This window comes from Rhinopithecus bieti, unplaced genomic scaffold (assembly GCF_001698545.2).
Source record: "Rhinopithecus bieti isolate Rb0 unplaced genomic scaffold, ASM169854v2 scaffold_1853, whole genome shotgun sequence".
NCBI lineage: Eukaryota > Metazoa > Chordata > Mammalia > Primates > Cercopithecidae > Rhinopithecus > Rhinopithecus bieti.
In genome coordinates, this window is record NW_016804151.1 from 1,129,167 (window position 1) to 1,155,018 (window position 25,852).

Genomic DNA, 25,852 nt, shown 5'->3' on the forward strand with positions numbered 1-25,852 from the left:
CTGATGATTATGTGTCTTGGGGTTGCTCTTCTTGAGGAGTACCTTTGTGGTGTTCTCTGTATTTCCTGAATTTGAATGTGGCCTGTCTTGCTAGGTTGGAGTACTTCTCCTGGATAATATCCTATAGAGTGTTTTCCAGCTTGGTTCCATTCTCCCTGTCACTTTTAGGTACACCAATCAAACATAGGTTTGGTCTTTCACATAGTCCCATATTTCTTGGAGGCTTTGTTCTTTCCTTTTCATTCCTTTTTCTGTAATCTTGTTTTCACACTTTATTTCATTAAGTTGATTCTTCAATATCTGATATTCTTTTTCCACTTGGTTGATTTGTCTATCGATACTTGTGTATGCTTCATGAAGTTCTCGTGCTGTGTTTCTCAGCTCCATCAGGTCATTTATGTTTTTCTCTAAACTGGTTATTCTAGTTAGCAATTTCTCTAATATGTTTTCAGGGTTCTTAGCTTCCTTGCATTGGGTTAGAACATGCTCCTTTAACTCAGAGGAGTTTGTTATTACCCACCTTGTGAAGCCTACTTCTGTCAATTCATCATACTCATTCTTTGTCCAGTTTTGTTTCCTTGCTGGAGAGGAGTTGTGATCCTTTGGAAGATAAGAGGCATTCTGGTTTCTGGAATTTTCGGTCTTTTTGCACTGATTTTTCCTCATCTTTGTGGATTTATCTACCTTTGGTCTTTGATGTTGGTAACCTTCCGATGGGTGGACACCCTTTTTTTGATGTTGATGCTATTCCTTTCTGTTTGTTAGTTTTCCTTCTAACAGGCAGGCCCCTCTGCTCCAGGTCTGCTGGAGTTTGCTGGAGGTCCACTCCAGACCCTGTTTGCCTGGGTATCACCAGCAGAGGCTGCAGAACAGCAAAACTTGCTGCCTGTTCCTTCCTCTGGAAGCTTTGTCCCAGAGGGACACCCACCAGATGCCAGCTGGAGGTCTCCTGTATGAGGTGTCTGTTGATCCCTGCTGGGAGGTGTCTCCCAGTCAGGAGGCACAGAAGTTAGGGACCCACTTGAGGAGGCAGTCTGTCCTTTAGCAGAGCTTGAGCGCTGTGCTGGGAGATCCAACATTCTCTTCAGGGCTGGCGCGCAGGAACATTTAAGTCTGCTGAAGCTGCACCCACAGCCACCCCTTCCCCCGGGTGTTCTGTCCCAGGAAGATGGGGGTTTTAATCTATAAGCCTCTGGCTGGGGCTGCTGCCTTTCTTTCAGAGATGCCCTGCCCAGAGAGGAGGAATCTAGAGAGGCAGTCTGACTGCGGCAGCTTTGTTGAGCTGTGGTTGGCTCTGCACAGTTCAAACTTCCCAGCAGGTTTGATTACACTGTGATGGGAAAACCGCCTACTCAAGCCTCAGTAATTGCGGATGTCCCTCCCCCCACCAAGCTGTAGTGTCCCAGGTTGACTTCAGACTGCTGTGATGGCAGCGAGAATTTCAAGCCAGTGGATCTTAGCTTGCTGGGCTTCTTGGGGGTGGGATCTGCTGACCTAGACCACTTAGCTCCTTGGCTTCAGCCCCCTTTCCAGGGGAGTGAACGGTTCTATCTTGCTGGCATTCCAGGTGCCACTGGGGTATGGAAAAAAAACTTCTGCATCTAGCTCATTGTCTACCCAAATGGCTGCCCAGTTTTGTGCTTGAAACCCTAGGCCCTGGTGATGTAGGCACCCAAGGAAATCTCCTGGTCTGCAGGTTGAGAAGACCATGGGAAAAGTGTAGTACCTGGGCTAGAATGTACTGTTCCTCATGGCACAGTCAGTCATGGCTTCCCTTGGCTAGGGGAGGGAGTTCCCCGACCCCATAGGCTTCCTGGGTGAGGCAGTGCCCCACCCTGCTTCAGCTCACCCTCCATGGGCTGCACCCACTGTCTAACCAGTCCCAATGTGATGAGCCATGTACCTCAGTTGGAAATGCAGTAATCACCTGCTTTTGTGTTGATTTCACTGGGAGCTGCATACTGGAGCTGTTCGTATTCAGCCATCCTACCAGCCATCAACTACTATTATTATTATTGTTATTGTTATGAGATGGGGTCTTGCTATGTTGCCCAGACTGAAATGCAGTGGCTATTCACAGGCCTGATGATGACTCACTGCAGCTTTGAACTCCTGGGCTCAAGTGATTCTCTCACCTCAGCCTCCAGAGTAGCTGAGACTATAGGCAGACACCACCATGCCCAGCTTCTGATTGATGTTTGGATTCAATGATTTATTTGTATATTGACTTTTTGAGTTGGCTGATCAAATGCTTCTCCTGAAATGTATAAAGCGTCTTGAGATGGTTCTTTAAGCTGCTAAAGATAGAAAAGGAGAGAGAAAACAAGAGGTGAATTACTAATTTGTAGCTAATATATGATGTCTACAGGAAGAATAAGCTCACAGCACCCCTCGTGGGCCCTCCTGCCACATATCTTATTTGTGCTTGTCCTTCTTTTGAACACTATGCCTACATTTTAGAGAAATCAAATAATTCTAGATTCTGTACTAAGGTAGCAAATAGTGTATGCCTATAAGTTATAATGCTATTCTGTTTATGTGCTACTCAGATTTACTTTTCTAGAGTAGATTTTTAACTTATGAATTTAGAGTACAAAATTATGAGTCTAATAAAGAAAAGTTAAGGTTCTTTTCATTCTAATTGAAGTATCCTTTAAAAAATTATATGAAGGTAATTAATTTGTGGGCAATTACTGAATTTAATGTTTGAGAATTTTTAGATGGGCTTTCACTGAAGTGTTTCTCTTTGACTTACAGGTATTGCTATTGATTGACATTCAAGTCTCTTACATCAACACCAACCATGAAGACTTCATTGGCTTCGCAAAGTACGTGAAACACTTGATTGTCACATGCATTCCTCCTATTGGTTTGTCTCAAACACACATTGTGAATATTTACTACAGTTTCACCACCTTTGAGAATACAATCCATGCCAAGATTAACTCTTAGTTTACCTACTTAGGAAGTCTGAGCTCCATGGTCATAGGGCAGGGATATTTACTATTCTCTCAGTAAAGTAGTTGGCTCTATTATGCGGCATATGAAGTCATGTATGTCTTACATACTTATCACCTCATCATTTTTGGATGATGTTCTGCAGTTTGTACTTGAACTCCTATAGAAAAACAGTAATTAATGCATGTTTAAAATTTTGAGGGGAACAGTTTTTCACATCAATTTGAAATAGCACGTGTAATTTACAGGATGCAAGCTATTTCAACTTTTCTAAGTCAGAATCTAGAGGCCTGTGTTTTTTTTTTTTTTTTTTTTAAACTTTCCTTTGTGAAATTAGATGTAATCTGTCGGGATGAACATTTTATTTTCTATAAAGTGTGTATACAAATATTGCCATTTTTCAAATACATTATCATGCAGACATTATGGTTAGTTACTCAGGACTGGCTATGCACTGTGTGACATTTTTAAGACCTTGAATGCACTATCTTTTCCTGCCCATTAGTGAAACTAGTTTTCATTTGATTTAAATGATCTTGATACTACCTCTCAAATATATTTTTGCATTTAAGTGGTTCCAACTTTGTGTATAAAATATAGCTTATTTTATGTAAAATGTAAAACAAAAGAGCCTATGTACTTTTACTTAAACTGAGTATTCAAGAACAGAGACAAATAAAAAAATGGCAGAATGTCAAATTAATTTGTTTTATTACATTCTGACTTAGAAGAAATGGATATGCAGACCCTGTGACCTAAACTACAGTGGCCTGAGGAATTTATAGGCATGTTTTAGGGAGAACAGGCCCAATTATCCAACAGAAAATTATCTCATCCTAAACTTGGCTGTGGTTGTGATGTCCTAGCCAATTGTGTAAATATATTTTGCATCCAATGGCTGTTACTAGTGAATGGTAGATAAGATTTATTCCACCGTTTTCTGTCCGTGGCATACGTGTAATATTGTTAGAACCCAACCATAAATATGTGCCCTAGTCTAGTTGTCTTTGCAGCCACCCTGCCCACACCCACTTCTTGATAGGTATTTGCTGCACAGGAATTTCGCACAGACTTGCCCCCCTCTCTTTTAGCCCCATGACTCTCACCATGTGCTCTGTTCACTTCCTTCTGCAGATTCACCTAGACTGTAACGTGCATCCTTATCCCTCAGTCTGGAAAGGGAATCTGAGAATTTTTTCCAGGTTTCCTCCACAGTCAGTGAGCCTAGGGAGCCTGTACCAAGCTCTACTCTAGTTTCTATGGTGGGTGGGGGGCAGAATGTAGAAAAAGAAAAAAACGTTTTGCCTTTTAGGAGCTTGCCTAATAATTGAAAATATAGAGACACACATGTAAAATTTAAACTGACACATTCTTCATTTTCCTCACTGCTTCTCTGAGGAGTTTAAAAGACAAACAAATCCTTGAGACATTTAAAATAACAGGAATGCTGCCTTTAATGTTGATTTTCATGGATTACAAATGCCAGTTAGGTTCTTACAAAAATGTAGCAGATGTCGACGTAAAATTGACACAATAACTTAAGAGTGAAAAGGATGCTGCCTTGTTGTGGTACCACAATTAGAGGGGGAGAATGTAGAAAAAGTCATAATCCATTTAGAAAGGTTCAAGTTTAAACATATTATATAACCCGTGCTTCAATTTAAATTTCACCTTTATAATCTTCTTGAAACTTTTTTTCTATGATAAATGAGCTAGAGTTTCTTTTCCAATAAATTTCCATATTTGCTGTCTTAGAAGCTGTTGAACTACAGTTTTATATTGATTATATTGATTTATAGGTTTTCAAGGGCATGTGATTTTTCAAATTTAAGACTTCCAAATACAAACTTTTGATGTAGTCTCTCTGTAATCCAGGTGTCTGGTCCTATTTTTCCAGCAGTGAGATAGACTATGAATCTTTATGATATTGGGGAGAAAAAAGAAGCATAGTTAAAACTGCTTTAGAAATCCAGCAACTCTACACATTTGTCATCTAATTTAAATTGCACACTTAAACCTTCTTTAAGGGACGGATCTGGGAGTCAACAATCCAGGTTATTTTTCCAGGATATGCCACTGATGAGCTTTGGGTTTTGGCAAGGCACTTAGCCTTTCTCTATCTGTTTACTGATGTATCAAATGGAATAATAATCCTTGTCTTGTGTACCTTTCAGGATTGTCAGAAGATCAAATTAATGAAGTTATGTGGAAATCCTTTAAAAAAGAAACTGTGGTGTAGTCTATAAAAGTGAGAGATCCTCCCTGTCTCTCTCTCTCAACACACATGCACGCGTGCACACACACACATACACACACATATACACTCACATTTGATTACTAGATGTACAATTTTACTTTGTGATGAAGTTATAATGACTTAAGTATGATTGTCACTGGAATGTTTTTCAGTTGCTAATATCATTATCTCTAAATGTGATATTTTGCTCTGAGACCCAGAGATAAATGTCCTTTCCATTTGTATGTCGACTTGGAATTGACATGGGGTGGCATGGGGTGATTATGAAGATGAAGAAATGTTCATTTCAAAATCACTTTGAGGAGTTGTGGTATTTTTTGTGCTTTTAAAAATTAAGAAAATATGGCTGTAGCTATAAATTTTAAAGTTGGCAAGAATGCTGTTTCCATCAAGGAAGAAAAGTCAAGCCATATTTGAAGACAATTATGTAAGTATTTTTAAGTTCCAAAGACAGAAAATTAAGGTCTGGGGTTGAAGAAAACAAGCATTTGTTTCATGAGATTTTTAGAGAGTTGCCAAGAAAGAAGGAACTGCCTCCCAGATTTATAGGATGGTGATGTACATAGTACTTTACACATGTAATTTTTTTCAACTGGGATGACTTTTGTTCTAATTTTTTTTAAAATGAAAATGGATTGCTAAAATTGGATTAATAAAATATTTAGCTTCAGAGTAGCATTCAGGACATCTCAAAATTCTTCTTTCTGTTATAGAATTTATATTGCCATGTTTAATATGTGACACTTTTTTTCCATCTTCTAGTTATTTGTTAGACATGGCCTGTAAAATATGTACCATGTGTAATGTGTCCAAATAAGCACTGCTCTAGGCTTGCTTTGGAATTTCCTGGCTTCTAAATGCTCTTTCAACTATAATATAGTTTCTGAGTCTGAAAGTTAAGCATTTCAGAATAAAACGTCAATTTTCTTCTGACGTAAGGGTTTTAATTTGTCATTCTCTTCTTTAAAAAAAAAACCCTAAGTTACATATATTTTACATTATATAGCTAGTTTTGCTATTTAAGAAAATAAGAACTGGCCCGATTATTCCTTCATTCACTTCCCCTTGTCCTCAGTAATCCTCATTTGAACAAAAAGGCAAGCTTGTTAGTGGAATGCTTTGGGAAGTGAAATTTCAAACTCCTCTGCTCTTCTTCATTTGTTCCATGACACAATTTGCTTTCTGAGTTACTAGGATTTATGCAGTCCAATGGTTAAAGAGAAAGAGGGACTATAGATATGTGCCGTTAGAGTAATATCTCTATACACCACAAGCAGCAGACCAAGGTCTGTTTGTTTTTCAATCTGCTCAGTAGGTCTCAACACCTGTTTTCTCACAGTTGCGATGATACAGTGTGCAGATTTCAGTTCTTGTTATTTGAGCACCATGAAAATTCTATGGGTTGTGAGATTCGTTATATCTTTTTCCTGATCCTCTGGAATTCCTCTGTTGCTGTTTTACTAAAGGCAGTGCATTTGAACCTTGCCACTAAATTCCAGGGCAATCTTAGTCTTTCCCTTTACATTCTTAGTTTATTTTTCCCTAATGCGTAATTATATTCTATTATAATAATATTTCTATTTCCTAATCTTACATGAGAATGTTCTCTCTCTTGTGGAATCAAAACTTAGGTATTGGAGTATAAAAAGATCCTTTTTTTGACTTATATACAAATTTAGGAATTAAATGCTTGCTTGCTTACTGAAATTGTTGTCAAGTAGAAATACAGGATTGAGCAACTTGAAAGGACATCATTCATATCTCCTGTTCAAATAAGTTATAAATTCCAATGTTCCAAGCACCATTTTAAAAATAAGTGGACTTCCAGTTTTCTCTTTCATTCTCAGATATGTTATTTTAAACTTCATCTTCATCTTTAACATGAATGTTAGGAGGTAAGTGATTCTTCTTTTACAGGCTCCCAAGTTCTGTAAGATTTTCTTGCATAATAATTAGCCGGAGACTTCACTAAAGATCCTGGAGGAGGATCATGTCTGAATTATGCCTTTTTAGAAACTTCCAGAAACAACATTGTTTCTTCTCCCTTTGGCTTCAGTCTGATTGGATGGAACCTGGACTATCACAGTGTAACCTGTGATAAGTTACACTCTTGGGACTCTTGTGAAGTGTTCATAATCTTTTTTGGATAATATAAAAGAATAGTCTAAAAGAGCTTTACTCTATAGCATCATTGCACAATAGAACTTTCTGAGATGATGGAACTATTGTATAATCTGTGCTGTTCAATACAGAAGCCACTAGCTGTATGTGGCTATTGAGCAGTTGAAATGTGGGTAGTGCAATGAAGGAAATAATTTTTTAATATAATTCATTCTAATTAAAGTTTTAATCTGGCTACCAGCTACTGCATAGGATGGTAAAGCCCTACAGTATAGTGACTCTGGCTGCTGGCTCTGGGAACTTCACTGTGGGTCCTACTTTGTTGACAGCTTAGTGGTGACTAAGAGAAAAAGCAAGGAGGCCTCTTAATTGCTGCTAAACAAGTCTAAAAGAACTTTTTTACTCTGTAGCACTGTTGCACAATAGAAGTTTCTGAGATGATGGAACTGTTGTATAATCTGTGCTGTTTAATACAGAAGCTACTACCTGTATGTGGCTGTTGAGCAGTTGAAATGTGGGTAGAGGTAGAGGTAGAGGTAGAGGTATACTCTGACATTTGCCATGGAATCTACATCTCAAAGGGACTCTCCATTTCCTCTTTGAGTGGCCTTAGTCTGTGCTCCATTCTTCTTTTTCATCTTCCTTTCACTTTTCGGTTCACTGCAATCTAGTTTCTACCGCACCTCTCCACTGAGACTGTTTTTGTCCAGGATAAAACAGTTAATCCAATGGACAATTCTGAGCCTTTCATTTGACACCACAGTTAATCACTCCTTGTTGAAGAGATCTGTTTCTTTGCTTCAATAACCTCCCACTCTCTCCTGGTTTTCCTCTTTTCACTCTAGCCACTTCTCAGTCTTTAGGAGCTCTTCATCTTCTGATCATGGCTTAAGAACGGTTCTTTAATCAATTTTCTACCCTAGACCCCCTTCTTTTCTCACTCACTGCATCTTTCCTAAAGGATCTTACCCACTCCAATGGTTTTAGTTGCCAACTTTATCTGATGACTCCAAATCTAGATCTTCATTTCACGACTTTTCACTGCACTATGTACCATATTCAGATGTCTACTGGACATCTCTACTTATATATCCTAGAGAAGCCTCAACCTTCTAGTCCCAAACTAAACTCCTCATCTGCTCTTATAGTTTATAACTTCTATGTTGTTCTCACTTTCTGTGGATGGCACCTCCTAGTCCTATTCTTTGCTCCTTGCTCCCCTCATATCTTTGTCTCCATCCATCTTTACCAAGTTCATGTTATTCTATCTCCATAATATTTTTAAAATTCATCTATTTCTTTCTATTGTCATTGCTACTACTAAAGTTAGTCCTCTCTTACCTGTATTACTACAACTTTCTCTCTGTCCCCGGTCATGCTCTTTCTCATTCCTTCTGAGATTCTCTGTTACTTTCAGAATAAAGTCTAAACTTATTAATGTAATTTCCAAGGCTCTCTCTAATCTGTATCCTGCTTACCTCTTAAGCCTGTTCTATTGTCACTATTCCTTTATACTCTACTCCCTAACTCCATGCTGCAGCCAGTCTGGCCACTTTGGGATCCCTAACTGTACCATACTTTTGCTTTAACATATGCCTATGATATGCTTCTTCAAATTATTTAGGTTTCCTAGTACAGATGAACATTGATAGTCTGGTTGTAAATAACCCTGGCATCAAAAGAGAATTCCATAAATATTTCTTAAGATACTACCATAAACCCTCTGCTAGGTAATGTCAGTGATGAGAGAGGTAGAAATACCAAGATTAATGCTCTTGGCTATCAAGGAGCAGGCATTGTTGGAGACCCAACTATAACACAACCTTGTTTATAAAATATAGGCACAGACCAAAGCTTTGAGAGTGCATGAAAAAGAGAGACAACTGGAGGTTTCTAAGAATTCATAATTCAGACATGAAAGTTGACTGGACTTTTAAGACTGGATAGGACTCCAATAGTCAGAGAGAGGGGTCTGTGCTGGCTGCTTCCTATCTTCTCTGCTTTAGTCAATATTATGCATTTCAGGGAACTAATTTGTACTAAAACATCGCCCCGATCGTGTCGTTTGCTGGCACAGAAACATTGAATGTTTTCTTCTGCCTTCAGAGTAACAGCCAAATTCTCCATAATTGGCCCCAACATACAATTGTACTAGATGGCTTTTAAGATCACTTACAAACCCCAGTCTATGATTGGATAATTCTACCATAATAGTTTTACTCTCCACAACTTCCCCATATGCCTCATCTTTCTACCTCCTGGCTTTGCTAACACCAGTCTATTCTCTTGGAACATAGTCATTTATCTTCCTTTATTAAAGTTTATCTTCTTTTCAAGTTTGCTGCAAACATTTCAGATCATATCATCTGAAATTATATTTCTTGTCCCTTAACATTCAGAGAAAGTAGTTTGGTATAGGATTTGTTTGTTACATGGTCACACATCATAGACAAGGATAGAAGAGACTGTGCAAAAAAGTTTTGAGCCAAGAGATAACATTGGGGGTTCTCTGATTGTCTTCTAATGTGCTTTTATTTTTATAAAAGTTTAAACTTCTTGTTATATACTTTTAGAATCATTATGTCTCAGCACACACAAATTTGGTTCTATGTTTTAGTGTTCTGGCAAGGCTTTCCACAGTGACTTGTGTGTAGTAGGAATTTATATGATCAACAACAAATGTGTGTGCACACATACACATGTAAGAAGATATGGGTAATTATATCCCACATTTAAAACAAAAGCACTTTTTTGCTTTCTCCTATTACATCCTCATATATTTATTAATATAGATTTTATTTTTTATTTGTTATTTTTGTTTTGTGTATGCATATCATTACTTGTACCAGACAAATTGTAGGCTTTGGATTATAAGAACCATACCGAGACGGGCGGATCACGAGGTCAGGAGATCGAGACCATCCTGGCTAACACGGTGAAACCCCGTCTCTACTAAAAAAATACAAAAAACTAGCCGGGCGTGGTGGCAGGCGCCTGTAGTCCCAGCTACTCGGGAGGCTGAGGCGAGAGAATGGCATAAACCCGGGAGGCGGAGCTTGCAGTGAGCTGAGATCCGGCCACTGCACTCCAGCCTGGGCGACAGAGCGAGACTCCGTCTCAAAAAAAAAAAAAAAAAAAAAAAAAAAAAAAGAACCATACCTTATTTATATTTTTATCTGCTACAGAGTTCGTGCCCTACAGTTTTTGATTTATGTTAAACTAAAACACTATACATAGGTATGTTTTATAATATTTCAGAGTTAATTGGTTGAGTAACTATATCCAAGAACATGTCCAAGGGCTCAAGTTAATTTGCAAGTCCTTACAGGTTTTGTCAGGAACATATTTTTAAATAAATGTTTTAAAATACTCTCAGTTCAATTAATAAACAGAAGAATTATGACAAATAATGTATTCTAAGCAGGCAGCTTATTTTTTTATTTCGTTGCTTTTGAAGTAATTTCAAGTAGCTAAATACATCATTAACAACAGAATGTTTAAGTTTATGGGGCCAATTGCTGCAAAAAGATTATTCTTTAGGTGGAAAATAGAGGCAACTTCATGTTTTTTCTAACTGTAATATTTGAGATTGGCTTATAAAGTAAATCTACTTTTCCTTTGGCATATTCTTACAAGTGGTAGATCCTAAATATGCGTTATTTCACAGATGGAAACTGTCAGTGGACATTGTCTTTGTCTAGTGTAGCTTATAAGCTTCTGAGAGTAATTTTACATCTCAAGGAATATTGGACCTAAAAGGAACTTAAGAAACAGCTTGTTTAGTCCCCTAGCCTTTCTCTCTGTCTCCGTTTCTGTCTGTCTCCCTTGTAACACATATATACACATTTTATGGCCGAGTGACTGAAGTCCATTTTGATCAAACTTTTCACCTAAGGTAGCAAAGGAGTCATTAACGATCTTTGTGGCTTTTGCTTTATGTTCAACTTATTTTCCCTTAAGTGATTTGAAGGTGACTGATACATAATTTTAGGGTCCCCAGTAATTTGTTCAAAGTAAGCACCTGTGGGTCTATCACAGTTTGGAAGTTTTCACCACTAGTCAGTGCTTTAGTGAAAACATTACTCCTTAAACACAATTATGGTGCTTGGAAGAGATAAACATAGCCTATGAAGGTGTCTTGATCTCATTATAGTAGTAGTTTTCCCATACATTCCTGGAAGAGCAGGAATCCTGGAGGGTGCTGGAAAAGTGACATTTAATGTGGAAAAAGAAAGTTAAGGAGGAGATCCGAAGCACTTAGGAGAGTGCTACTCAAGACACTCTGTGTGCCAGGGCATGAGGGCAGCCAGAGGGCAGTGTGGGCACATTGGGTCCTGGTCACCTCTTTCACAGCCTCACCTACAAGACCTGAATAATATAGATTTAGATTGTTCAGATAAATGGTTAAAGAGGAAATAATTTCATGGTAATTAAGAGGATTAACCATTTAACAGAAAGGTAGAAAATTAAAAAAAAAAACAAGGAAGGAAGAAGTTGAAATTAGCAAATTTAAAATTGGAAAAAAATACATACACAAAATATTTTTAGCAGCCAAATACATTGTGGACTTTCACCACCCACCCCCTGCCCACCTTCAGTTGAATGCAGTGTTTCTTCATTAGTTTGAGTGAAGGAAAGCAACTTAAATGTATCAGAGGAGTTTATTAAAAACTTATTTTGATCAGCTGTTCCAAGTGTGGTGTTGATTTCTAACTTGTTACTGCAGCACAACATCCCATCACTTTAAACAGTTGACTGAGGGCTTTGGTCTCCCTTTTCTCTATTTTACACTATTTCGTTGATCTCCAAAACAGCTTCCACAAACTATTAAACAACCTGTAAGAATACTGAGTATTGCTGATCTTCCCAGAATAACCAAAATGAGTTGTGTTTCTTATATTGATAGGTGTTTATTCGTGGATCCACCAAAAGAAAGCCTTTGTCCTTTTGAGGGATAGAGTAACCTAGTGATGAAATGTGTGGGCTCTGTTGTTAAGTTGTTGGAGTCCTGTCTGGCTTTTAACCCTCTGTGCTTATGTCTAAAATGAGGGTTATAATGGCATCAACCTCATCGGACTTTTCATCCAACAGATATTTCATGAAACCAAGCATGTGCTATGTCCTTTCTAGGCCCTGGGGATATAGCAGTGAACAAAACAGACACAAACCCCTGCTCATGAGGAGCTTACAGTCTAATGGAAAGGGGCAGAGAAACACAAAAAATAAATACACCGTGTAGTGTATTGAGACCATCCTGGCGGACTCGGTGAAACCCCGTCTCTACTAAAAATGCAAAAGAATTAGCCGGGCATGGTGGTGGACCCCTGTAGTCCCAACTACTCCGGAGGCTGAGGCAGGAGAATGGCGTGAACCCGGGAGGTGGAGCTTACAGTGAGCTGAGATCGTGCCACTGCACTCCAGCCTGGGCAACAGAGCGAGACCCCATCTCAAAATACATACATACATACATACATACATACATACATACATACACCGTGTAGTGTATTGAGACCATCCTGGCTAACTTGGTGAAACCCTGTCTCTACTAAAAATGCAAAAAAATTAGCCGGGCGTAGTGGCGGACCCCTGTAGTACCAGCTACTCGGGAGGCTGAGGCAGGAGAATGGCGTGAACCTGCGAGGCAGAGCTTGCAGTGAGTGAAGATCGTGCCACTGCACTCCAACCTGGGCGACAGAGCGAGACCCCATCTCAAAAATAAATAAATAAATAAATAAATAAATAAATACACCGTGTAGTGTGTTGGACTGTGAGAAATGCCAGACAGAAAAACAGGTTAAAGGGGATGACAGTCTTGGAGGAAGGGAGGGATGGGGTTATAAATAGGGTGGTCAGAGTAGTCCTTACTGAAAAGATGGATTTGAATGAAGACTTGAAGGAGATGTTGGGAACCATGCAGATGAAAGGGGGAAGCAAATCCTAGGGAGCTAGCTTTCCTGAAGGCTCTAAATGGGAGTGTAGTGGATGGGTTTGAAAAAGAGCTGGTGCCAGTGTGGCTGGAACTCTTCAGGGAACGAGGTGAAGGGTAGGAGGAGATGAGTCAAAGAGCCAGTGGTGGGGATTGCTTGAGTAGGGCCTTGTAGACCCTTGTGTGGACTTTGGCTTTTACCATTATGTGGAATGGTGTTGATGCAGTACAGGGTTTCCAGCAGGAGGGTGGCATAGTCCTTCTACAAGTATCACTCTGGTGTCTGTTAAGAATAGACTTCAGGGAGACAAGTGTGGCAGCAGAGACCAGACAATAAATGATTACAGCAATCCAGATGAAGGATGGCAGTGTCTTGGACCAAGGAGGGATGAATGGAAGTGATGAAAAGATGGCTAAATGTTAAATGTAAGAAAGTAGTTGACAGCATTTTCTGACGGTCGTATATGGGTTGTGAGAGAAAGAGGAGACAAAGATTTTGGCCTAAGCTCTTGGACGTATGGTATAGAATTGCCACTAGTTAAGAGGAGGAAGGAAGACTGCGGGTGAAGCAGATTTTAGGGGGGATTTCAGGAGTTCAGTTTTGAAATATTAAGAATGATATGCCCATTAAATACCCAAGTGAAGATGTTAAGTTGTTAAAAACATGAATAAGTCCAGAGTTGGAACTCATACATGTTTGGATCTACATGGCAGATTCAAACCAGAGATGCATTAAAGGAGTTGTCAGAATATCTTGGAATTCAAAGCAGTGAGACTGGATAATATCACAGAGTTTGTGATGTGGAGCCATACTACTTGGGTACTACCACTTATTAGCTGAGTGACTTTGGGAAAGTCACTTAGCTTCTCTCCTCATCTATAAAACAAGAAGAATAATCATAACTACTTCATGGGGTTGCTGTGAGAATAAAAATGATTAATATCGATAAGGCACTTAGAACATGGTATATACTCAATAAGCATTAGCTTAATTTCCATTACAACTCTTCTGTCTACCTGTGGGACATTGCAAATATGTCAACTCATGTTATTAATGCTGCAATGCAGCTTTTCTTTCAATGGTGTTATTATATTTTTGGTTTATGTGCTACTAGGAGTTATGTGCTATTAGGAGTCCCATTGAGTTGGTTTTGCTTCCAGAATTAAACTGAGCTGGAATTTTGGTATTAGGTCTGCCTCCATTGATTTTTTTTTTTTTTAAAGCCTGTATATATTTTAGTATTTGTTACTTGTTCAGGAAAAAATTGTATGTGTCTCTTCAGTGCTGCTTTCCTTTGCTTTTCTCAGTGCTCAGCAGAGGAGCAGTCAGGTTCACAAGAAAACCACAATTGGAAATCAGGTAGGAATTGCATAAGAGCATCAGTCTATGCATGTCCCAAAGAATTTGAACTAAATCGCTTGATTGACTTTTTTTAATGCAAATTAATCACGTGCAAATTTTGCTTGAAATGCAGCTTTTCATTTTGATTTGTTTTTGCTTTAAAAAATTTTTGGAGCAAATTGCATTTCTTTTTGGCTACTTTATGCAGTTAACCATATTGATTTATTTTAAATAACTTTTCTGCTACTTGCTCTGCATTTCAAATTTGACTCCTCGTGTCCTATTTTGCTTGCTTACATTACCCCTAAGTTTAATTTAACATTGAGTTTGTGAGTCAGTTGAAGGTTAAAATATGGTGAGTAGTTGCATGAGCTTTCTGGGATTGCTAACTAGTTCACACATTTGCACAGCTTGGTATCAGTGAAGGGACAGCTCATGAAGAAGGCAGTTGTTGGATTTAATCTCTGCCGCACTAAATTCTTGTTGGTTAATGAAGATGTTAATTCCTAAGAAGATCTGATCTTTTGAGTTTTTGTGTTTTGGGCTGACCAGCTGTCTCTGACTAATAGCGCTCTGCAGAGATTGTATTAACTCGACAGTTTGCTGTGTCTTTTATGTTTTATGTGATAATGAGTATTTGCATTGTTATTTCTTTTCAAGTCAAAACAATGATGGTGTTATAGTTTTTAAAAAACATTCAGAGGTACAATTATTGAACAAATTGAAACCTCTGCTCTAGATTTTTTTCCCATTGTTTTGAAAGGAGAAGAGGTAATAACAGACTTTATTTTAAAAACTTTTTTTCTGAACTAAAGCATATAATTCTTTGCTATTTCAGGGAACCAATCTTCCGCCTTCAAGGCAAATTGTACGAGCTAAGTTCTGTAAGCTTTACTGTTGCTTTTTCATTTAGCTTCCCAAGGGCACAGTTTGTCTTTAACTGATTAACTCAACTAGCGCTTGCTACTAATTTTTTTAAAAACTGAGGTTGTCTTGTCCGTAACACCCTATCATTGAAATAAAAATCCTCTTAAGAGGGTTCATCCCTTCACTGCTAATAACTTGCTGTGATTGAAAGGTATGAACTAGTAAACTCTAAAATGCTAGAATAATAAACCCTTAACACTGTGGGTGCTTTGATATTTCTCTAATTTTAATGGGCCTTAAAATAATTAAAATCATTAATGATCTTCATCTCTGTCCTTTTATGCTATGTTGTTATGAGGTGTAAGCCTTTCTCTTCCCCTTGTATGATAATATTTCCAATAAATGTAGATGATGCTTCTAAAAGGTGGGTAAATATTGAATATCTGATTTTGCTGTGTTTGTTGATAAGCCTACCCAATTCCAATTACTTGCATTTATTTTAAAAAAACAGAAAAACAAAGTTATGTTGATGGACATTTTATATGGCTATAGAGTTAAATCTTTGAAAACCAGATACTGTGTCTTCTTTTATGGAAGTGTAAAGACATTGTCATAGGTATTTAGAAAAAAAATTAAACTCTAATTTCTACCATGAATAAAGCAGGCTTATTCTTCCAACTCTGCACAATTTGAGAATGAGATTAGAGCACGAGTCAATTATTCACCCCATGATATTCTGGGAAGACACAGGTTTCGGACCTAGACATTCCTGGGTTCAAATTCTATTCTGTCACTTAGGAGCCATGTGGTCTAGGATAAATTGTGCCTGAGTTTGCTCAGCCGTGTGATGGGAGGAATAGAAAATATCTCTCGGGATGATGGTGGGATTCAGAAATTATATACATAATGAGGTTTGCAGCCCAGTACCAGATATGTGCCCTGTAAAGAATAGAAACTTTACTCCCGGAGGTTAGGTGCTGTTTCTTCAAACTCTTGGGAGAAAAAGTTTAAGTACAAGAAAATTATAAAATTTATAAAATGAGAACAATAAAACACTTGGGAAAATTAGAAGCTACGGAAATTGTTCTGATGCCTGCAGTGCCCAGATTGTGGTTGGATATGTTATAAAGGATTTACCTATAAAAGTTTCCTCATAGTCAGAAGTATCGCTTAGCTCATAGAAGTATGTACATATAGGAAAAGCAATAGTATAATGGCATATATGCATACTTTAAATCAGAGGAAACTTGGAACAGCTTTCAGTTATATTACTTCCAAATACTCAAATCATTCTAATTGTGTTTCTGGGACTTAACTTTTGCTGGCTACTTCAAAGCCCACACATTATGGAAGTATTATATCTCAAGATAATAGAATTGGGTCAGTGTTATCATGGAATATAGATTCCTTATCCAAAACCTCTGGGACAAAGCATGCCTTGAAGGTCAGAATTTTTTGGAGTTTATTAACTATATCATATATTACCCTACATTTTGTGGAGTTAGAGACAGCACCCTATAATGAAACATATTCTATTTCTGCAGTGAAACAAAGGAATAGTCACACCAAGTAAACTTTTAAATAAGAGATAAATCTTCTCACATCAGATCAGCTTTTGCTGCCAAATTTGCTAAGAAAAAAAATGTAATTTGCAAGCAAGGGATTATGAACTAGAATATATTATTTTCCAGAATCAAATCCAATAATATATACATGATACGATATATTTTAAAGGATCCTTAGTAGTTCTTCCTACTTAACAGAAATAAACCATAATGACTTGAAATTTTTTCTTTATGAATCTCAGCGTATGATATTGATTGGGGTTTATATGAAAACAGTTTTGCCTATTAAGAGGCTCAACTCCAGGGAATTTTGGGGCCCAGCCTTCCGACGGATGCTGGCTTTTATGGTTGGTGGGGCTGAAACACTCTGCAGCGTCCTAGGAAGTGATTCATCCGTGCTGCTGTCCTCTTAGGGCTCCTGGTTGTAGGAGATTGTTGTGCAGCATCTGTTCTGAAATATTTTAGAAGGATTCGAAAAAGACAACACTCTCCTTTAAAGTTTAAATTCGATTTGTTTATGTCTGCCTAGAAATTTTAATAGTTTCACGAGTCGATGTCAGCAAATATACAAAAAAATGTGAGCACATAATTTACCAAAAGCTGGACTGCTCAAAATTTTAAATTTAACCTTCATTCATCCTTCCACTCATGTATTCAAAACCTATCTGTGCCAAAATCTGTGGTGGGTGTTTAGAGAAGCATGATGATGCATCAATCGCAGGCCTCACCCTCAGGAAGCCCACAGCCCAGCGGGGATGATGGTAAGTAAGCAAACTGAAGTCCACTTCCTTTTCCAAGGCTAGTTACTTCTGACCCTTCAGGTCTTACTGAAACATCACTTCTTCAAGAGACCAGCCTTGGTCACCAGATTTAAAGTCACCCTCCCTTCCCCATGCCTTTCACTATCGAAACAATCTTATTTATTTATCTATTCTTTTTTGTCTTCCTTCATTAGGACGCAAGCCCCATTAAAGCTATTTTTATGTTGCTTAAAGCAGTATAGAATTATAGTAAGGTTTTAAGCACAATCATATTAACATTTGTAGAGAAAGTCTTCGAAGGCGAGACAAGACTGGAAAAAGGAGATTAGTTAGAAGGCTGATGTGGATGAAAAATTGTGGTGATCTGGGCTTGGGTGTTTGTACTGAATTTGAGGAAAAGCTGATGAATTCAAGAGTTATTAAGTAGGAAGAATCCAAAAAATCTGTGATGAATGGGATGTTGGAGAGAAGGCTGGAGATTGTCTTCAGTGCCATCAAGATTTATGATTTTGGTACAAGTAAGATGATGCTGCTCTTCACGGAGAAAAGAGCATAGCAAAAAAGTCGGATTGGTATCCAAAGTCAGGAAAGGCAGCTTTCTGAGTATGAGTCACCGTGGGAGTTTGAAGTAAAAACGTCCTGTGGGAAGTTGGATAAAAGTGTTTAAGTCCAGAAGAGACAGAGAACTCTTTCTTCCAAAGGTATTGGAGAGTCATGGAAGGATTTCCAATGGGGAAGGGAACTCAACTGATTTTTATATTAGAAAGGTCTGTAATGGAATAGATCGAAGGAGACAAATTAGAGATATGGGAATTGGTGAGGATGCTTTTATTCAGGTGAGGAAAACATTGGTTGCCGGTAGTATTTAGCAGAAGGAACAGATTCAAAATATATTCAGAGGGTAGAATTCGAAGGGTTATAAAGAGTTCTCAGGGGGTTAAGTCATCCTTCTAGGCTTATGGCTAAGGGCATGTACTGACAAAGGGAGTACAGGAGAAGGAGGAGCAGGTGTCAGGGGAGAAGAGAGCAGAAGCTGCTGATTTAGGGCCGGGCGCGGTGGCTCATGCTTGTAATCCCAGCACTTTGGGAGGCCGAGGCAGGTGGATCACGAGGTCAAGAGATTGAGACCATCCTGATCAACATGGTGAAACCCCATCTCTACTAAAAATACAAAAATTAGCCAGGCATGGTGGCGAGTGCCTGTAATCCAAGGTTCTCTGGAGGCTGAGGCAGGAGAATCACTTGAACCTGGGAGGCAGAGGTTGCAGTGAGCTGAGATCACACTGCTGCACTCCAGCCTGGGTGACAGAGCAAGACTCTGTCTTAAAATAAAATAAAATAAAATGAAATAAAATAAAATAAAATAAAATAAAGAAGGTGCTGATTTCAATTTTGAAGATGTTTGTGCTTATTGGAGATATCATTGGGATTTGAGGTTTAGGACTCATGTACACTAGAGACATAACTTTCACTGTTGTCCATAAATACATGGTAGCTGAAGCCATAGGAGTACATGAGACCTCCTCCAAAGGATGAGAACATAGAAAGGAATATAAGACTTAAAGCATGATGGAGAAAGAACTGGAACTGAATGGGGAACCGAAAAGGCATTTAAGAAGTGATGAGAGAGGTAGGAAAACTTGGAGAGTGGTAGAACAAAAGCTAAAGGGAGAGAATATTTCAAGGAGGGAATAATCAATACTTAGATGTTTCTAAGAGCTCAAGGAACTTGAAGGAAGTTGTCAGATAGTTGGACTGTGGAAGGTCCTGTGCAGGTTAGGGACTATCTGAGGGTCCAGTGACAGCATGAATTCTCTTGGCCTTGTAAATTGTTCTTCTGCTCTACAGTTGGAAGATGGCATAAAGCTGAGGACACAGACAAATGAATTGATATTCTGATCTGGGGTTTTTCTAGGGAGGCAGCATGGAATGTCAAGAGAGAAGATGAGTTAGAGTTTTTAAGAGAAATAGGTTGAGGTAAAGGACTGTGTAATCTCACATGAGTAGCTTTAGTTGATATATTAATCAGGATAGATTAGGTAACAAACAACCTCAGGATTTCAGTAGATTAGCATAATACAAATTTAATTCACCCTGCTATAATAATTCAGTGAAGGTCATCAAGAGGCAGGGAGATACCTGGCTTCACATGGTCAGTAACAGACTGGGTTTTGGAATTATAGAGATTCCAAAATCTCCCTTCTCCACCTTCTCCTGCATAGAACCTGCAAATTTCATTTTTCCAGCAGGTGGGAAAGAGACAGAAGCCTGGTCAAGGGAGATTTTTAAGAACGTCCATAAGTGGCACACATCATTTCCATTTCGTTGAACAGAACTTAGTGGTTTGGGCTCACCTAGCTGCAAGGAAAATAGAAAAATATACTCTGAGCTTGTGCCCAGGAAAAAAAAAAAAAGATAAAAAAGGATGATGCTCACTGAAAATTGAAAGGAAATGGGCAAGCCAGGGAATTGGAGGTTTTACTAAAATCAGAAAAAGTTTGTGCTAGGATTAAGGAAAAGAAATGATGAAGTGGGAGGTTAAGGTCAGGGAGTGGCATGTTGTACTTGAAAGTTTAAGAGTAAAGAGAATGCCTCCTGAAAGTCAGAGATGTTATTGGAGTAAGAGATAACGGACAGTGGAGGAGGGGCACAACAAGTGATAACTAAAGATATCTGTGGAGTGTTGTCTTCAGAAGGTGTGAGTAGCTGAATACAAATGGGGATGAAATTTCGTTGGTTGGAATATGTTAGGGGCCAGGAGGACTGATGTGGCATTTACATGACTAATAATTCATTCCTTTGCCCTCAAGAGTCTAGCAGGAAGGCATTGCTGACATGCTCCTTGGCCCGAGAATGTATCCAGCTGCAATTGTATAACTGGAAATATTTTTTCTTTAAGCAGGGAGTAGAACAGGTGCTTGCATGAGTCTAGATATCAGGGTACCTCTTAGTCTCAAGCTTATTATCAGTTTTGTTTGTCATCCATGTGCCTACTATTGTTCTAACTTTAGACTGGAATATGAAATTTGACTTTCTCAAACCTACAAGGTCTCCAGGTAACTGGATTATCAACCTTTGTATTGCAGGCTGCAAACAGAAGAAGACATTTCCTTCCAAACAGGGTTTTCTTGTCTCCTTACTTTCTGAAAACTAGTTTCAGTAGACACTTGTCTCTTTTTCATAGGATCTCTCACAGGTCTCAGAAAATTATAAATGGACCTCACTATCCTGAAATTTTCCTGCCATGTCCCCTAGTTCTTCACCCTCTGTATGTACATGGTTTGAGTCCAATGTTAAAAAGGTGAGATTTTAATTAGTTCTTTAACAAATAGATAACAAGGATTGCCAACATCCTAGCCTAAGAGAGATCCTTCCAGCCCTCTCGCCTTTCTCTACTCAGCTAATTCCACCTTTTAGGGTCTGTCACTCTTAACCCCAACTCTTACCTGACTTCCTGGTACCGATATCTCTATCAGTTAGGATTTTTTCAGATGTAAATTTCAGAAAATTCAAATGACCCTGGAAAAAAGGGAATTTGTTAGTTTACATGAATGGACACTTCGGGGATAGAATCAGCATTATTTAATCCACAGCTCAAATAGTGTCACTATGAACTAGTTTTTTTCTTTCCATATTTTTGTTCTGCTCTTTTGCTGTGGTTCTGTTCTTGCCCCAAAGGATTGCAAGATAACTGTCATCAGTCTCCAGGGAATTTTCTTCCTAGTTTGAATCCAGCAGAAATAAGAGTCTTTCTCCCAGGATTTTCAGAAAACCTTTTAAGGTTCAGTCTGATTGGACTGATGTGGATCATGTGCTCATTTCTGAACTATTCACTGTGGCCAGAGAATGAGGTATACTGGTTGACTTAGGTCACATCATATGGCACAGGGGAGGCTCCTCACCAGAACACATGGGCTGCCTGTCCTGTGAAAGAGCTATTGTTGGAAGAAGAAAGGATAGATGCTGGAGGAGGTGCATCACAGGTGAAGGCAGGTACTTGCTGAGCATTATTTGTCTTCAGAACAACCTAATTTGGATAATAGGATTTTGTGTATGTTGTCTTTTAAAGGAATATAAGATGGTTAACACCTCATCATTAAAACCCTGTGGTTCATTTATTAATGAAATTTAATTATTTTTCCAATTCATGTCTTTCACCTTCTCTCCCTTTCCTTTCAAAAATAATTCTACTGATTATACTAGGTTGAGAAGCAACATAGTGCAATGGTCTTCAGAGCTGACACAGTGGAGTCACTGTGTCACCATGAGCAAATTAATTAAACCTTACTGTGCCTCAGGTTTCTAATCCTTAATAAGCTGATAATAATAGTAACTGTTTCATAAGGTTTTTGTATTACATGAGATAATACTAGTTAGGTACTTAGGTATGGTTTTGGGTGTTCTACACACATCAGCTCATTAATTCCTCTCAATGACTCTATGAGGTAGGTACCCCCTATTATCTCAGTTTTACAGATAGGAAAACTGAGGCATGGAGAGGCCAAGTAATGTGCCCAGTCACGCAGATCATAAATGATAGCACCAGGATTCAAATCTTAATCACCGTGTTTAACCACAATTCTAATGGTTTCTAAGTTTCATCAAGAATCTCATTTTATAGTCCAATTATTTATAATCTCATCATTTATATTAATTTGCTTTTTTTATTACTTAATTTTTTTTTTTTTTTTTTGAGACAGTTTTGCTCTGTTGCCCAGGCTGGAGTGCAATGGCATGACCTCGGCTCACTGCAGTCTCCACCTCGCAGGTTCAAGCAATTCTCCTGCCTCAGCCTCCTGAGCAGCTGGAATTACAGATGTGTGCCATCATGCCTGGCTGATTTTTGTATGTTTAGTAGAGATGGAGTTTCACCATATTGGCCAGGCTGGTCTCAAACTCTTGACCCCAGGTGATCTACCCGCCTCGGCCTCTCAAAGTGCTGGGATTACAGGTGTGAGTGAGCCACTGTACCCGGCCACTTAAAATTTTTCTTATAATAAAGCCATTAGATCTGAAAAGAATGAACTTGGGTTTATATAAATTAATCTGATGAACCAAAAAACTATAATGGCTATTTGAATTTGTTGCCATTTTATTTTTTAATTCTATAAAAATATCTCCAAAGGGGCCAGTCAATAGCTTATAGAATATAATAATCATTATTTTATTATAATAAAATAGAGATTAGAGTTTATGAAAACCACACTTTGTCAAATATACAGCCTGTTAATTTGTTCTGCATCTTTGAGATCTAGAGTTTTATTTGGAATAGTATTTAATGTATGCCACTTACATTTTTTCCCCAGAAAATAAGCAGATGTACTTTCCATATTTTTACAGCCAAGTTGCATCTTAATGGAGGGCTCAGAGCATAGAAACCAGTGAAGAGATTATCTTATCTACTCAAAATTACTTTGAAAAACCCCTTCAATAGGCAGAATCTAGGTTCTCTGCTATGTTTTAACTTTGGGACAGTGGAGCGTGGTCTTGTTTCACCAGAGGAAGAACAACTGGTGAAACAAAGGCATCTCTCCTCCTGCCTCCCTTCAGCTGCCCCATAGCTCCTCTCTCTCCCTCCCTGCTTCCCTCTTTTCCTCCCTCTGTCTCTTTTATCCTCTTTGATGCTCTCTTTTTCACAAGTGTGGTATGTTTGATTCCAAGTAAGCAAATGCCTGTATTATTCCAATTTCTTGGAATTTTGATAACATTTAAAAATGTTAATGTTCCTCACCGAAGATATTATTTTATTAACCACTGTATAGCTTATTTAGCACAAAGTATCCACAGAGCCCACACAGTATCCATTTGTTACTTGTATCCAAAGTACATAATTTTGAATCTATAATTTTCAAGTTAAACAGTAAATATATGAACACATTTTTACTGTGAAAAAGTTAAATAATGCAGATAAAATAAATATACTCTTGACCCCCACCCATAGCTACCTCCACTACCTCACCTCCATAGCTACCACCACTGTTATCATTTTGGAGTATATATACACATATATACACACACAAGCACATGTGTACATACCCACCCACACACAAAGACACTGTGATTTAAAAAAATAAAAATAGACAAATATTGTACATGTTTTGTGCTAAAATTGTAAACTCCACCAGGGCAAGGAGTTTTTTCTCTTTTATTGATTAATGTATCCCTAACAACGTCTAAAAGCTGGTGTATGGTAGCTGCTGAGTAAATATTTGAAGTTGAACTCACTTTATTCACTTAATGATATGTCTTAGGGATCTTTCCATGTAAATTCGCAGACATAAAATGACAAAACTTCTTTGTGACATAATATTATAGTGTTCTACAGTATGGATGTGCCATACTTAATTCACATTTCCCTAAGGATAAGTATTTGTGCTGTTTCCAGTTTTCCCAAAACAGCTGAACCAGTTCATAGACCCAACAACTATATATGTAAGTACCTCAATCCCTAGTACTGGATAATTATATTTTATATAATTTTTGATAATCTAACAGAAAAAATAATATATTGTTGTTGTGATTTACATTTTACTTATTGAAAGTTACAGAGGCCAGGCGCGGTGGCTCACGCCTGTAATCCCAGCACTTTGGGAGGCCAAGAAGGGTGGATCACAAGGTCAGGCAATTGAGACCATCCTGGCCAACATGGTGAAACCCCATCTCTACTAAAAATACAAAAATTAGCTGGGCGTGGTGGGGCACATGCCTGTAATCCCAGCTACTCAGAAGACTGAGGCAGGAGAATCGCTTGAACCAGGGAGTCGGAAGTTGCAGTGAGCCGAGATCGTGCCACTGCACTCCAGTCTGGGTGACAGAGCGAGACTCCGTCTCAAAAAAAAAAAAAAAAAAAAAAGAAAGTTACAGACCAGCCTTATACCTATTTAACAGACTTTGGTATCCCTTCTCCTATGAAATGTCTGATGTGTCTTTTGCCCGTTTTAGGGAACCATTGTAATATTTTCTTATTGATTTTTAGAATTTTTAAAATAGTCTGGATATTAATTTTGTTTGTATTATATATAGGACAAATATTTTCTGCTTATCTATCTCTTAATTTTCAGTTTATTTACTGTATATTATAAAACAAAAAGTTATAATTTTGGTTTAGACAATTTTAAACGTTTTATGGCATTTATTTTTTATCTTGCTTATATTTTCTTCCAATATTTTTGTGGAGTTTTATACTTAGCTATTTAAATTTTTTTTGTTTGTTTGATGATCATATACTTCTGTCTTCTTAAACCACAGTCACTTATGTCTATAACTTACCAATGAGGAGAAATATTTTTCATGCTTATTGACCACTAGTATCTTCTGTTTAGAATGAGCCATTCATGCTAGTGTTTATATTCTCTTGAATATTTTTAAACTTTTACTGATTTATAACAGAATTTTGATATAATAATTATACTGACCTTTTATCATATCTATTAACAATTTTTAAACATTTTTCTTATGTAGAATTTAATTTTATTTATAAGGTTCTTGAGGTAAGGTTTTAAGAAATGGTTTATAGTAATATTTATTGTTCTTTGTTCTCTCATTTCTTCTACTGTGTTTACATTTAGAAAGGTGGTACCTACCTCAAGAGCAGTTAAGTATTCATCCTTATGTTTGTAGCATTTTAATGCATCCATTATTGACATTTGTCCCTGTTACCCATCTGAGATTTGTCATGGCACAGGGTATGAGGTGAGGCACTAACTTAGGGAGCAGAGTATAGAGGCTAAGAGCATAGAATCTGCAATGCCTGGTTCTGCCACTTGCCAGCCATATTAAGGCAAGTTCCTTAATACCTGTTTGTCTGTTTCCTCATTTGCAAAAGGAGTATGATTATTGCATCTACCTCTTAGAGTTGTTATGAAGATTAAACACATTAGTTTATGTAAAGCACTATGTATCTCGTAACAACTCATTTACTACCGGGTATTATTATTATTATTATTATTTTATTGATTTTTTTGAGATGGAGTCTCACTCTGTCGCCCGGGCTGGAGTGCAGTGGCACGATCTCCACTCACTGCAAGCTCTGCCTCCCGGGTTCACACCGTTATC

At 38.0% G+C, this 25,852-nt stretch overlaps 1 protein-coding gene across 3 annotated transcripts in view; it reads left to right on the top strand.

Annotated features, from left to right (window-relative positions):
* The window catches only part of DNM3 (dynamin 3), a 574,343-nt gene that overhangs the window by 239,365 nt on the left and 309,126 nt on the right, over positions 1-25,852 (top strand). For all 3 annotated transcript variants that reach the window (XM_017866907.1, XM_017866908.1, XM_017866910.1), the window contains exons 12-13: positions 2,758-2,828; positions 14,571-14,622. In XM_017866907.1, the coding sequence (XP_017722396.1) occupies positions 2,758-2,828; positions 14,571-14,622 (123 nt within the window). The remainder of the gene's footprint in view (positions 1-2,757; positions 2,829-14,570; positions 14,623-25,852) is intronic.